A 15,093-nucleotide genomic window follows, 5' to 3' on the forward strand; every position below is an offset into this window, starting at 1 on the left:
TGACCTCCAGGCTGAGACCCGAGCTGAGTTTGCAGAGAGGTCGGTAACTAAGCTGGAGAAGAGCATTGATGACTTAGAAGGTACGTTTCTTTATTTGCATCCCTTGCTAACCTGAGACAGCAAACGCCATCTTTGAAGTAGGCACTTACAGTGGACAATTGCTAATTTTTGGTCAATACTGGTAAGCGTCTGCCGTGGATAAGTGCCAGGCAGCAGAGGTTGGGAGACCTCCCTAGCATCACTGTGTCTGGAACGGAAGGGACCACTAGGCAAGGGAGGCAAGGGAGGAAGAAGATTGCTGGCTGAACTTGCCTTTCATGAACAGGAGGGGACACAGGTGGCGCTGTGGTCTAAACCACTGAGCCTCTCAGGCTTGCTGATCGGAAGGTCAGCAGTTTGAAACCCCGTGACGGGGTGAGCTCCCGTTGCTCGGTCCCAGCTCCCGCCGACCTAGCAGTTCAAAAGCACACCAGCGCGAGTAAATAAAGAGGTACTGCTGTGGCAGGAAGGTAAATGGCGTTTCCACATAGTCAGATTTGACAGGACTTAACCTTTACCTTTAACGCATGAACAGGGCAGATGAATAACAATTGACTGAAAATGGGGTTTCAGAATGTTTGATAACTGGCTTTAGACAGAAAGTTTTGCTTTTGCCTCTTTCTCTTTTGTCTCTGTCCCTTTGGTGTCTCAAGACTTCATTCTCTTGAATATTGAACTCTACTTCCTCCTCCTCCTCCTCCTGGTCCTTCTGGAATATTCCACCGTAAAAAAAAATGAACAAGTCAGATAGGAAATACTATGAGTGCCTTAAGATCACTGGCTGAAAATGTCAGCCAAGAGAGGCATTGCAGTTGCTCCCATTAGGAATGTTGCAAGTTGACATAGTTTTCTGATGGAGATGATGAATGAAGGTCAAGACAGCCATTTGGTGGCACCTACTGACTCCACTGTCAGCGACATTTGAAGCCTTGCTTGTGTGTTAATGGGGAGCATCTGTTTAGCAGTTACATGACCGTTTGCTTCCAAGGTCTTCACAAGTCCTTGGAATTTTCTTCTGTGTTGGTTGAACACTTGGGGAAGTGGAAGTAGTTGCTGGAGAGCCTTCCCTCAAGTCTTCCTGTTCTTGTTGGGGTGTGAGGCCTGACCCTGTTCTCATTCTGTAGGGAACTGCTGCGTGGGAAGGGGTTGTCTGCTGTTATACTGGAAGAATGTTTTGGACTTGGACTTTGCCAGCTTGTGTGTTCTGGTGCTTCCAACAGGGAGAGGGTGGAAGGGGTCTTGAGGGGCCTACATCTCTGGGGGAAAGGAGGAGTTTGGTTTCAGAGCCCCTTGGGCCTCAGCGCTATTCTTTCTGCTGAGCCAATCTGCTGTCTGACCCTGTGACAGTGGCACCAGGTCCAAGAGTTCAAGCCCCATGATGCAATGACAGAATCGGAAGGAGCAGTAGGAGAGATAAGGACTTTGACAGGTCCTAGAGAAAAAAGTTCCCGCTGGTGAAATGCTGGTGCCCCAATGTGTTTCTGGTAGGAAAGCCTTCCTTAGGTGGGACTGTGCAACTTCTGCTTCAAGCTGTGTCTAGGCCACAGACTTCTCCAACCTGGTGCCCTCTAGATGCTTTGGACTACTTAATACCTCCCAAGCCAGCACAGTTGCATCATGCTGGAGCTGATATTGTAGTCCAGGCATCTGGAGGGCACTGGCTTGGAGAAGGCTGGTCTAAACTTTACAACTTTTGGCTGCAGAGATGGAACAGCTCAAATGCATGTAGAAAAATAGGAACAAGTTTTATCCAGGTTTAATGGAAAGCTAGCATCTAGGAGAGTTTTTGCAGTATCACTTCGGTGTTTATTTCCCACCATTTGCTTGCTGAGGAATGCTGTATTGTTGTTATTTCTACCCACATCTAGCAACTCCACCGCTTGAATTCTTTTTGAACCCATTTGACTCATCTGTTTTCTTTTGCTTTCTCTCACACCTCTCCTGTGCCACACGCTGCTGCCTTCCACACACCTCCAACTCTCCCCTCCTGGCTGCCGTGACTTCCGGACGGTGTTTTGCTTCCACATCACCCTTGGTCACTGCCTCCTCCTCCTCCTCCCACTTCTTCTGCCTTCCCCTTGGTGACTCTCAGATGAGTTGTATGCTCAGAAACTCAAGTACAAGGCCATCAGCGAGGAGCTGGATCACGCTCTCAACGACATGACTTCCATGTAATTGGCCTCTTGTTTCTGCCTGCCCCTCTGCCCCCAAGGCGCCTCGCTGCTGCAGCCTTGCAGGTTAAACTGGCTCACTCTTTAGTGCAGGGTTGACCTCTTAGCACACCTGGTGCTGGCATGGCTGTGGTCTGGTGGCAGCATCTAGGGTAGGGGAAAACATTTTAAATAAAAGTAAGCTTCCAACCTTTAAAATCTTGGAGAGTTTGTTAAATGTCTCCTAATAATTTCCATGCCAGTTTCGTGGTTTCATAGAGCACAAGGCATTCCTAGTCAGCAATAGATTGGCTGGCAGCCAAATTCATAACACAATTATTGGCAATCAGCTGTGAGGTCCCCCAGACACCCAGTGCAATTCCTTTTGCTGGGCAGCTTACCAGACTCTCTTAACGAGAGGGAAATTCAATGGTCTTTGAGCGTTTTCTATTGCAGTAAAGAGTGGGCAAGTTTCATGCTTGGATAGTTGAATTTATCTGACATTCCTACAAGGCTCATTTTTACCTAAGTGTGTGTCCATCCTGCTCTCTCCCTACACCCTTTTTGGAGTGTTTCTTCTTCAAGTTCTCTTCTGTTGCAGCATTTCTAAAGTTCTGTTCCCAAATTTAGTAAGTTTTTACGGTTGCATTCCTAACCTCCACTGCTAGGAGATGAACTCAGTTGAAATTAGTGGAATGTACTTCCTAGCAAACATACTTCAGGTTGGATAATCTATGCTACCTGCGGTCCACCTGCTTTTAAAAACAGCCACACAATTATTGGATCCTGCTTCTCAGTATCATTTTGCTTCACTCTTTCACGCATTCCTGCTATGCAAGAGGTTCAGTGTAGTTAACAGACTTTGGTGCATGTTGCTTTAAGAGAAATAGGGGCTGGAGATTCAGGACAGACATGCCTCTGAATACCAGTTGCTACAAATCACAAGTGGGGTGAGTTGCTGTCTTGCACTGGGATCCTGCTTTGCAGATTTCCCATAATAGGCCTCTGGTTGTACACTAGGAGAACAGTGACATTTTCCCATTTTTTCAGATTCTCAGAACATGGCAAGGAGTTTTAAAGTGAGAGATCAGGTGATCTTAGCTTCCTTCACCCCCCCCCCAAAAAAAAATTCAGCTCAGGATGAGTTTGCAGTTTATTGCAGTCCATATATCTTATTTCTGTGGAGAGATCTTGGGGGTTTAGGATTGGTGTAATCCAGCGGCCAAAGGGAGCTGCTGCTTTCACACTCTGCCTGCTTCCCACTGGTTGGGCATGGTCTAAAGTTGGAATGCAGGTTTCTTTTAAATAATTATTTCCTAGTTAGGGAAAGGAAACAAAGGCATAGAAATTGCTTAAATAATGTACCATCAGTGCTGAGTCTTAGAACACCTAAGTAGCCCATAAAACAAGTAGCCCATAGATAGTGGAAATTGCTGGGAGTTTGAGTCTGTGGGGTCGATTTGCTTTTTAATGTCTTAGAAATGCTGAGCAGAAGTCAACTGTCCTGTACTGAGAACTTGTAACAAGAAATTTGCTAACTTATTTAAAAACAGCAAAAGGGGAAATCTCAACCTACTTCCCAAATTGCATGGCTAGCTTCTTTGCAAAATTTCAGTACTTTTAAATTTCTGCATATTGGCTGAACATTGCACACTAACACAATAACCTTCTTGGCTAAAGAAAGTAGAGATTTTTTTCCAGGTCCTGCCTGAGAGGGAATTTGGAAAAGGCAGGTGAGGAAGTTGGATATGCCTGGCTTGAAATAGCAGGTGTGTGAATAAGGGTCTGCCAGCCTTCTCCACCCTGCTCTGGCCCCTGCGGTGTTCGGCTCTAGCTCCCCTTATTCCTGGCCGTTGGCCATTCTGGCCGGGGCAGATGGGAGTTGGAGACCAGCAACATCTGGAGAGCGCCAGGCTGCTTTTGACTCTTGGAATGGTGTGTGCCCAGAGTTACTCTGAATCAAGCTGCAGAAATAGATGTTTTTAAGACCGTTTTTTGTATATGTTTTGAAAGTGAATATTAATTGTGAATATTAAAAAGAAATACCTGCCAAGAGTGCTTGTGGAGGCAATTGGCTTTTTCCCTCCAACGAACCCTGCACCCCTTACACTGACGGTCATTTTCTTTGTCACCCCAGTCACTCTAAAGTGGGGGGGGGGGATGCAATTAAGACGTCCATGAGCTCAACGTCCCCTCCCTCCCAGGCTGATTGCATAAATTTGTCATGATGAGCAAGGCATGTTCTGAGTGCTGTGTTTGGAGGTACTGAAAAATGTTGGCTCTGGCAGCCCCCCACCCCACCCCAGTTTGGGAGGGCTGACAGCCCCAGCTGTGAAATGTGTCATTACAGCAGGAGCAGCCCTCTGATCAAAGCTGGCTTTGTTTCTCTGACCTGTTGCCTCTCTCCTGTCTTGCTCCTCCCCCTTGCTGCTGCCTCTTCCACGCCATCCATGATGCCATTTTTTTCATTTCCTTTCTTTTATCTCTGTGCAGATAAATGTCTTTGCTTCACTCCTCCAAAGACACCTTCATCACGCTGGACAACCCATCTTTTCCAAGCTGCTGGCTGTTTCTCAGTACACGGTCCTGTCCTTCTCGCCCAGTTTCCCTTTAACCTTTTCCTCCTAGCTCTCCCTTTGCTCGCAGGACGTGGGGTGAACACTGTCTCTTCCTCTCTCCTCCCTCTTCTGTGCCTTTTCGACTGTACAGAAACTGGCCAACCTTCAGTGTAAAATAAAAAAAGAATCCCACTGTGTAAGCTGTATCTCTTTTGCTATTTCTTTTATTTATTTCCATCATTTCAAGTATGAATAAAATAAAAAAAACCTGCTTTCTCGCCATTAGGGATTTATTCTTACTTTCTATTTTAGTTTGTTTGTTTTTTTTGCCTCTCTCTTCCACTCTACCCTCCCCCCTCATCCCATTTCACAAACCTCCTGTCTTTAATCCAAGAATGCAGCATCCGTAGTGTAACCTCCCATTGTTGGATGGAAAAAGGGTCTCCTTTTTAAAGCGAGTTTCCTTTTTCTTCCTTGACTTCTCCCTCCCTCTTAGCCAGGTGAGACAATATAAGCTGGATTCTTAAGAAGTATTTGTTTAAAAGTGTGGGCATTTGGAAGCCTGTCAGCTTAGAACTAAGGGTCTCTGCATATGGTGAAAGTCCACTGTAGTCAGGCTTCTGTGTGTGGACGCTCTCAGAACTGAGTGTTCGGAGAATCTCAGCTTCCACTTAAAAATAAACATGGTTCTAACCCTTATGATTCTGGAGGCGATCGAAGGGGAAGGTGGCAGAACCACATCCAACAAAGGAAGCTGAAAACCCAGATTGAGTAAAGAGCTGAGGCTGAGAAAAGTCCTCTTTAATAGGCTCTCTCCTCTCTTCCCAGCTGGTCAGTTACAAAGTGTTCATTAGAAGGTTTTTGAACATATATTTTTCACATGTCACAGGCTGAACTCATATTGGTTTGGACCATCGTGGATCAGTCTGTGGTTGGGGAATTGCCCAGTGTAGCTGTTGGCTGGAAATATTTCCCTACTGGTGAAGGTGTTGGCCAGTTGGTTGCCAGGGTGGTATTTGGCTTGCAAAACGGTTGTCTTCCTCTGAAGACCTAGGCAGACCAAGCAACTCCAAATCTGCAAGAGTGATCAAATGGAAATAAGTCATGATACGGACAGGACAATAAGAAAATGTGATGATACGTTCAATACAATAATTGTTTCATCTGTGAAAAATGGAAATGCTCCAGAATTAACTGGTGGCTAGCTGGCAAAATTTGATTTTATTTGAATCCTCATCATAAGCCATTCATGTAATGTGAAGATAAATGAGGAAAGCATAATCCTCATATGAGATGAAACATTGCTAACATTGCAGTCCTGTGAATGTCTGCTTGGAACTAGACCCAGCTGAATTCAGTGTTGCTTACTCCCAAGTAAGTGGGTGCATGCCCACTTATTTGAGAGTAATCCCATTAAACAAATTTGTAATCAAATTCTGAATAGCTATGTACAGTTGTTCCTTGGATCTCGAACGCCTTCGCTCCCGAAAGATTGAAACCTGGAAGTAAGTGTTATGGTTTTCAAACGTTCTTGTGGAATCCGAATGTCCGACAGGGCTTCCAATGGGCTACAGCCAATCATAAGCCACGCTTTGGTTTTTGAACGTTTTGGAAGCCGAACGGACTTCTGGAACGGATTCTGTTTGACTTCCAAGGTACAACTGTATATTGTGTTTCATGTCACCGGGCCAGTCTTATTTATTTATTTGTGACATTTACATATCATCAAGTAATGCACATCTTCTGAGATGCTTACAGTAGAAGTTTGCTAGCTGATGAAAACTTGCTTGAAGACCTGCATGCTTTCCCAGGGCCCCAGCTTAGAATAATAATAGATATTACTGGCTATGGTGGGTAGAATTCTACAGTGGTTTAATGTTTTTAAATACGTATTTTATTTAAAGTGTATTTAATTTGTTTGTTTTTTGTTTTTTTTGTAAGTGCTCTGAAATTATTTGGAGGGAAAGTATGTATAGAAATAAATGTGTATAGCAGTAAGACAAAAATATGAATACAAATAAAGTATATCTAAAAGGCATTCTCACATCAAGAATGCACCCTCTAGATGTTTTGGAATAGAACTCTATTAATCCCCAGCCAGCAGGGCCAGTTCTGGGGGCTGATGGGAGTTGTAGTTCAAAATATATGGAGAGCACCAAGTTTGGAAGGCTGCAACAGGCCTGCCCTTTCTATTAGCACCCCAACACTAAGCTGCTCATTGAGAGTCCCAGCAACCAAAGCAAGAGAAATTGAGGCTGGTGGCTTCCTCCATAGCTATTGGAAATAACTGGTCCATTGGAGCATCTGTACCTTGGTTTGAGAGAGCCACTTGGACACATATTTTACTCATGTACATGATACTTACAGATGTATGATCTCATTGATACACGCCAAAGGACCCAATGAGTTGGTGAAGTTTCTTGTGAGAATTGATTCTACTTCATAATACATGGATGGTTTCGTGGTAGCACAAATTAATTTCATCAATGAAAATGGACATGTTACCAGTTTTATTCTGTTGTTATCATGACTTATTTCACTTCTGTGTCACACTTTTGGTACTGGGCTTCTATGTTTGTTTAGTTCGCTGGTTAACCATAAATGTGTTAAATGTTATTATTTTTATATACTTGAAATATGTTGAGAAAACAATGTAAGGGCAAGCCTTAGCCTCTCCATGGTCATTTATGTATTTAGCTTGTTCATCGCCTTGTATCAAAATCTCAAAGCAACATGTTACGTAAAAGAATCAGGCCATACAGCTCAATGCCAATAAATTACATATAACAATTACATTACAAATTACCAATAAATTACTTAAAGAAATAAAAGAGCAGCTGAAGGACTGAAAGTCATCACATCAAACGTATCTCCCGGCAATGATTCCTGTGGTCATATTCTGTCCAGTGTAATATTACCCAGTTTATTTACAAAAATGCAGTCTCATAAACATACGCATATCTTATGGGATATTTGAGGTTGTTCTGGGGATAAAAGGAGGCAGTGAAGAGCTGTTCAAAAACTTCTTTTTGAATGATGCATTCAACACCCTGCCCTTTGGCTAGCCACTATAAAGAGACCATAATGGGATCTTTTCATACAAGCAGGAAAGCCTGTCTCACTTGGATCTTATCATAGAGGTTTCTGGGTGCTCTCTGTTCAACAATGGAGCTGGCATGGGTAGTGGTTAGAGTGTTGGACTTTCAGGGGTCAGCAAACTTTCAGCAGGGGGCCGGTCCACTGTCCCTCAGACCTTGTGGGGGGCAGGACTATATTTTGAAAAATATAATGAATTGAAAAAATAACGAGTTCCTATGCCCCACAAATAACCCAGAGATGCATTTTAAATAAAAGGACACATTCTACTCATGTGAAAACACGCTGATTCCCGGACCGCCCGCGGTCCGGATTTAGAAGGCGATTGGGCCGCATCCGGCCCCTGGATCTTAGTTTGACCAGGGTTCAAGTTGCTGCCTCTCAGCCTAACCTCACAGGGTTGCTGTGAGGATAAAATGGAAAGAGGGAGAACCCTGTACACCATTTCAAGCTCCTTGAAGAAGGTGGGAAAAATCGGTGGGGAAAAGTTCAGAGAAATGTGTCTAACGTGTGTAAAATGTGTTTGCGTTTGAAAAGGTGAGCCACAAATAAAGTCCGGCTGCAGCCTTTACATTGCCAGGAAAAGGCCACAGCCTCCTAGAACATCAGGAAGCTGCTATAGGGCAAGGCTTCTGTTCAAGGCTCTGGAACAGCTCAGAGGTGTGGAAAGCTGGGATGAATTATGGGACGGAAGATTTTGGTTGGCCAGTGTGGGAAAGACTGTCTTCTGAATGGTGCCCCAAACCCTGATACTTGGCCGTCTCCTGGCCTGCCACCCTTAATGGTGCTGCCGAGCCCCGATGCATGCTATGCCACCGTCCCCCACTGCAGAAAGGAGTGGTGGTTCTCCAGTTTATGAACAGTCATCTTCTAACGTGGTTATTGCCGGGGAGCGCATTGCCCACTTTTGACGGTAGACTGTTCTTCCTGGCTGGTGTTCTGCCATGCCTGTAACAAGAGCATGAGGAACCTCCAGCTGTTACTGGACTCCAGCTTCCATGTGTCCCAGCTGACTTGGCTAATGGTCAGGGCTGATGGGAGTTGTAGTCCAACAGCATCTGGGCCATCACTAACACTGGACGTGTTTGAGCTTTTGAAGTCTGTGTTTCCATCTCAGGATTGCTCGAAACTCGTGCACTTTTCCAATGCCTTTCTGGCTACTGAGCTGTCTGCATGGGGTGATTTTTCTGGTTAATTTTTTGGTCTGTCTCTAACCTTCTGTTCCTTCTGCCTCTTCCTCCTTCTTTTTTCTCCTGATTCGCTTGCTGACTTGCCCAGACCACCTCTACCAGCAGCTTGAGCAAAACCGCCGTCTAACTAACGAACTAAAGTTGGCCCTGAACGAGGATTAAGCTTTAGTAGGAACCAACCCTTTCTAACAAATGTGCTTGTGATTCAGTTGATATTGAAATATGCAAGAGACCTGTGCGAGTAAGAAATACTTTGGTGATTATTGGAGGTGAAACTGGCTTGACTTAGGAACATTTTAAAATTTCACCGATCAGTTGTGCTCTGTTTAGAATTTTTCCTTTATTGTTCAAAGGCCAGCTATACGCCTGGTGATAATTTTACAAACAAAGAGGAAACCAAGCAGCCTTCCTCTTAGAGTGGAGTAACACACAGAGGTGGGAGCGGAGAGAACTTGGAAACCTGAATCTTTTATTTAAAAGATCTCAAATCAAATGTACTCCCAGCTGCTTATTTGGAATCTGAACCCCATGAGTTTGAGTCCTGGTAAAAACAGCTTTTGTTTATGGGTTAAACTACCCACCTAAAGAAGAGGCCATTATTGAGAACCTCTGGTCAATTTAAAGGTACGCTTGCATCATAACAAGGTCACTGTTACTGTTGGGTTGTATGTGGTTCTGCAGTTTCTGTGCTTATGTCAGCATCACTGAAGCGTGTTTAGTGGCTGTCCTACAAAGTGTGCATGTAACAAAACTAAGAACTGTTGTAAAACTCTTTCTTTCTTTCTTTCTTTCTTTCTTTCTTTCTTTCTTTCTTTCTTTCTTTCTCTTTTGCGGGGGGAAGTTGGAAGGCTGCTGTAAAAATAAGTCAACTGGGGTTTTTTTCCATACAGTCAAACTGGTCCCCCCTCCCGGCTTTCATTTTCTGGTAGTTGCTAAATATCAAATGGGTAAAACTGCTTCTGAAGTCCTGTCATCAGCATTTTTAAGAACATGTTTGCATTTCCTCCTGGACTTTCCCTGGAACTGGCGGCCTGACATTCTTTTGTACCTTTCCCTATTACTATTTTTTAAAGAAAAATTAGAAAACTCATTGAATTGAGTTGGCAGCCGTCATGAGACATAAGGTTGATGGGTTTTTTGGTGCCACTAGGATTAAAACAAAAAACACTCCCCGAAGTTGTAGCTTAACTTACTCTGTTTAGTTCCCCCCCACCACCTGGTTCTTTAGTGTTATGTTTGATATGATATGATATGAGCCAGGTGTCTTTGTGCCAAAAACAAGTCCCGGGTCTTGGCTGCTGCCTCCTTTGATGATGGACCCAACAGATAACTGGCTTCTCATTTGGCAAAGGTGTTTTTGGGCTGCTGCCTGCTCTGAAGTGTGTTGCCTTTGTCACCGCCTAGTTTATGTTAATCCTAATATGTCGTGGTCATGCACCCTTCATGCTCATTTACAAATGATATTTGCCTGTGTACAATTAATATAAAGCAATGACATTTTTTTTCATAACTTGACTTTTCTAATCCAAAACAGAGAAAGTGGCACATGCCAAAGAAGAGAACCTCAATATGCATCAAATGCTGGATCAAACTTTACTGGAGCTAAACAACATGTGAAAACCACCATAGCTGCGGCCACACCACTGTCAGCTTTGTTTTGATTTATTTTTTCACCTGCTTGCCATGAAACCCTGAAATGTGTCTTTATTTTATTACTGTCCCCCCATGTTGCTATACTCACAGGTCCACTTGCTAAACCCCAGGCATGGAGTCAGGGAAAACAACATATATACACATGTATATGTATATGTATGGGGTTAGGCTCCATGTGGCTGTGAATCAGCTGTGCCATATTCCTGGCCCTAATGTTGCCTCCGTTTTGTAGAATTCAGTGCTGCAAATTGTGTGCAGCCTTTGCTGGGGGGGGAGGGGGCAGGTGATGGCAGAAATGTTCTCTTCCACCTGTCCAGCCAACTTAGATATTAAACAAAGATTGATGTTAGAAACTCCGGAGAGGAACAAGGAGGGGTGTGTGTGTTTGACATTCCTTGAAACTAAAGGTACTTGTGTGGTCCTTTGAATGGTATTTCTTTAATCTCAGCGGTTTGTCCAGCTCAGTAATTTGATTTCTTTGGAGATGCCTCAAGCTGCAAAGGTTTGGCCTTTGCATTTGAGAACAAAACAGGTCTGTAGGCTCCATTTTAAACTATTTAATGCCTGAGTTGAAAACGTGCAATTTACAGCTCACTACAAATGGTTAGGCAGCATTTTGGTCTGCAAAAAGTCATTCCATGGCAGTGTCTTAAGATCCGCTGCACTGGGGAACAAACCAAACATTTTTCATCAATGGATTCCAGTTGTTAACTCTGTTTTTGTCTGAAACTCAAGGGAATCAAATACATTTGGTATTTGCCACATGTTTGTTTGACACACTTTTTTTTAGCAGTTTTAAAAAAAACGTATCTGTATGTAAACATTGTATAATTGATAATAGAATAAAAGAACAAGCACTCTAGGACATTTTGTAAAAACATGCTGCCTTGTGATCTTTATTTTCCCATCTTACGGGTTTTGTGCATGCAGCTTTTCTGTTATCGTGATGGAAACGGGAGGAAGGGTGTCATCGTTCCAGCACTGGCAAGACGTAGGATGGAAAATGGGGGTTCCAGCAAACTTAATCCTCAACTTCAGATCCTTTTAAAGGTTCTATCAAAAATTGGGGGGGGGGGGAGGAGAGGTATAATGCCTAAGTGAAAAGTAATTTGGGGGTGGTGGTGAGGAGTCTGCATGAAGCATGGATGAGTGCCATGCACCACAGTTCACATATTCACCACAATCCAGCAGCTTTTTAGTCATGGAGAGGTGTCACCCATTTCATGCATGAGTCAAGGCAGATCTGGAGACCTTATTGTATGCTTCAAGTCCTCAGCAGTGAATTGGGGGTAGGGAAAGTAGAGAGCCTGCCTTTCCCCTGGAGTAAAGGTGGATGCTGCTGAAGCAAGTGTGTTAACAAGGACAGATGGAGAAACTAAAGGCTCAAAGTTGGGCAAGGGACCTGTGGTTCTCTAATTATTATTATTATTATTATTATTATTATTATTATTATTATTATTATTATTATTTATACCCTGCCCATCTGGCTGGGTTGCCCCAGCCACTCTATATGTTGCTGAACCAAAATTCTCTATCAACCCTGACCGTTGGCTGTGCTGCCTGGAGAATAATGGATGTTGGGAGTTGAGCAGCGTCTGGAGGGTCACTGGTTCCTCATGGATGATGGAGGATTCCTAAAGACAGGCACTCACAGTGTTGAGTTGCAATTCCGTGCGCACACATCACCCCAGAAAATGTCCTACCTCTGCACCCCTAGAAAATATTAGCTGTGTGTTTTCTATCATACTGCTAGAATTTCCAGGAAGCCTCCAGGAAAGGGAGCAGGAACATTTTGTTAACTTTTAAACCAAAGCACCTCAGCTTTCCATGGTGAATGTAGGCCTCCACCTAAGGAGGCGGCTGCTATCCTGCTGGCAAGTATGGGTGGTTTTTATTTTACTTTGGGCACTTCCTATCCTAAGCCTCTGACACCCCCTGAAACCCTACAATCCCAGAACACACTAAGCAGCAGCTTGGCATTGAGCCCGTAGGAAATCCTTATTGGATCGGTGATCCGATCAGCATATCAGTAACAACATGAAGAGTTTCTACGAAGCATATGGCTTTCTGTTCTATTACATTCTTTGGGGAACATTCTGAAGAAGCCCTTTCACAGAGGAAACCTGTAAAACTTTCTTCCTGAATTCATTGCATGAAGCAAATATTGAAAGTTGAAGAGTTTAAAGTCAGAAGTATTTCAACATGGGGCAGTTAATTTCTGGAATCAGTGAGGCTGTCAGCTCTTTGGGCAGTTTGGAAAGACAGCTTTTTGGGAAAAGGCTCTTTTCTTTCAGTACTGGAAATGCTGGCATCATCATGCCATTTTCTTACAGTAAGGAGTACAAGAGCAGGATTAGGAGTAGTCTACCCAGATCTGCCCCCCACCCCAGTGTTTTAGATGACACCTGCCTGTCTATAATTCTTAAGTGCCAACACACATTCCATTTTTGTATCTCTGAACAGCAGAATTCAGATGTTTTGAACTTAAGTTCCTCAGCCCTGACCACTGGTCATGCTGGCTGGACCTGATAGGATTTTGATTTAATATTTATATGCTGCTTTTCCAACAACAAATGTTGAGATCAAAGCGGCTCACAATAATCATAATAGCATTAAAAAACAACAAACTATGAAGGTAAAAAAGTATTGGAAAATGATTTATAATGAACTGAAAAAAATGTTTAAAATTACTCCCCCCCCCAAAAAAAAAAAACACAACCACCTGGAGTGCTTTCTGTTGCGGATAACTCGGACTGAAATCCCCAGGTGTCGGAAAAGTTTATTTTTGTATGCAACAACTGCAGCCCATGTTTTGTTAGTCCAAAAATGGAAAGTGAGCGAGGTCCCAACTAAAGAAGATTGGCAATTTAAGTTGACAGAATATGCACAACTTGCAGATTTAACATATAGAATAAGAGAGCATGAAAAACATACATTTAAATAAGATTGGAAAATGTTTATTGAATATAGGGAAAATAACTGTACAGCTGAAAATGCTGGCACCATTAAGATAAATTCAACAGAGTAAATAATTTTTCATAGATGTAATAGTGGAAAACCAATTGGAATAGTTATTGTAAAATATGCAGGGATGTAAGATATGCAAAATGAACCATGGAAAGAGAAGAAGGGAAGTCACTGGATACGTTAAAGTATGTAAAATGTTTATTTGAAATTGCAAAACAGAAAATTTAAAATAAAAATTACACACACACACTGCAATCACTATATTATCAAACACTAACATAAAGCAACAACAGATAATAACAGATAACATAAAGCAACAACACACAATAACATAAAGCAACAATATAAAGTCATAGTAATTCAAATTATTACGAAGAGCTGCTGAGCACCAACCCTGTGCAGATGAGATTCTCTCTCTGGGAAGGGGCTTCTCAGGGCACCAAACAGCATATTTTCAGGCATATCTGCCATATTTCTTAATCTTGACTTCTTTTTCACCTTGTACAGGTACACAGCAGTTGGTGTAGGCATTGCAGAAGGGGCTTTCTCAGTGGATTGTGTGCCTGTTATAGTGAGGGGGAAGTTGCCATTTGAAGTTTCGGTACCAAAAGGTATTGAACTGGGGCTTTCACAGACAGCTTAGGAACACAAATAAGGGCAAAACTCCCAGGAGACCAAACCAGCAGTACTAGTGGTCAGGGTTGATGAGAGTTGCAGGCCCAAAACATCCTGAACGTGCAACTTTGGCTACCCATGGCATAATGCAAATAGGGCAAAGGAAGAGTTATGCTTATTTCCATGCTGCTTGGAAACTGATCTCCCCAAAAAAGTCCAGAGCAAAGTCTGAGCCCAAGAAATCATTCCACCACGATTCAAATGGAAAGGACTATCAACACAATGCAGTCGCAGTGGCCTAGCGTGGAGGGGGGCACGTGGCCACAGGCGCATTTTGGGAGGGGTCGCAACGAGGTGCCCCCACGACGGAATCCCTCATTGAGGGAAGCATCGCCCAGCTTTCAGGGTTGGAAGGGCAGCAGGGCTGGCATCCGGCAGGTGAGTGCACTTCCCCACCTGGCTGACTGGAAGGGTGTGCGCCTCCCCTGCTGCGTCCTGCTCATTTCTCCCTTCTTTCTTGCGCTGGAAGAGCAACATGAGGATGCAAGAGGCAGGCGTGCTTCCAATTAGCCCAATCCGGTTGAGAAGGGTGTGCGCCTCTCCATCAGCGTCTTCCTCATGGTGCCCTCCAAGCCCTGGGCACTGGGAAGGCAGTCTCCACCGCTGTACATTCAATAATGTTGCTGTAAGTAATCTGCCAAAGTAAAATGCTCTTAAGTGAATCCAGACTTTCTCTGTGTTGGATATGAATTTGGCATTTGATAAATGACTCTGTTTTATTAGGAAAATAGTAATGAGAATTAAAACAACAAATGCTGAAATGAA

At 43.5% G+C, this 15,093-nt stretch overlaps 1 protein-coding gene and 1 long non-coding RNA gene across 23 annotated transcripts in view; both read left to right on the forward strand.

Annotated features, from left to right (window-relative positions):
* Positions 1-11,564, forward strand: part of TPM1 (tropomyosin 1) — a gene marked incomplete at its 3' end in the record, with an annotated part of 33,866 nt that extends 22,302 nt beyond the window's left edge. For 7 of the 22 annotated variants that reach the window (XR_014557951.1, XM_083712886.1, XM_083712887.1 and 4 more), the window contains 2 exons: positions 11-80; positions 10,568-11,564. Coding sequence is in view for 21 of the 22 variants with exons in the window: in XM_083712886.1 (XP_083569012.1) it covers positions 11-80; positions 10,568-10,650 (153 nt within the window). Of the gene's footprint in view, positions 1-10; positions 81-2,131; positions 2,215-4,682; positions 4,948-9,121; positions 9,208-10,567 lie in introns of those variants that run through there. The other 15 variants (XM_083712888.1, XM_083712878.1, XM_083712889.1 and 12 more) reach the window with 6 other exon arrangements.
* Positions 11,565-13,962: 2,398 nt separating this feature from the next.
* On the forward strand, positions 13,963-15,093 carry LOC310831828. The gene is made up of 2 exons (XR_014557999.1): positions 13,963-14,388; positions 14,491-15,093. It is a non-coding gene; the product is annotated as an uncharacterized lncRNA (long non-coding RNA).

This window comes from Podarcis gaigeae (genome assembly GCF_964106915.1).
Source record: "Podarcis gaigeae genome assembly, chromosome: 14".
Classification (NCBI taxonomy): Eukaryota; Metazoa; Chordata; class Lepidosauria; order Squamata; family Lacertidae; genus Podarcis; species Podarcis gaigeae.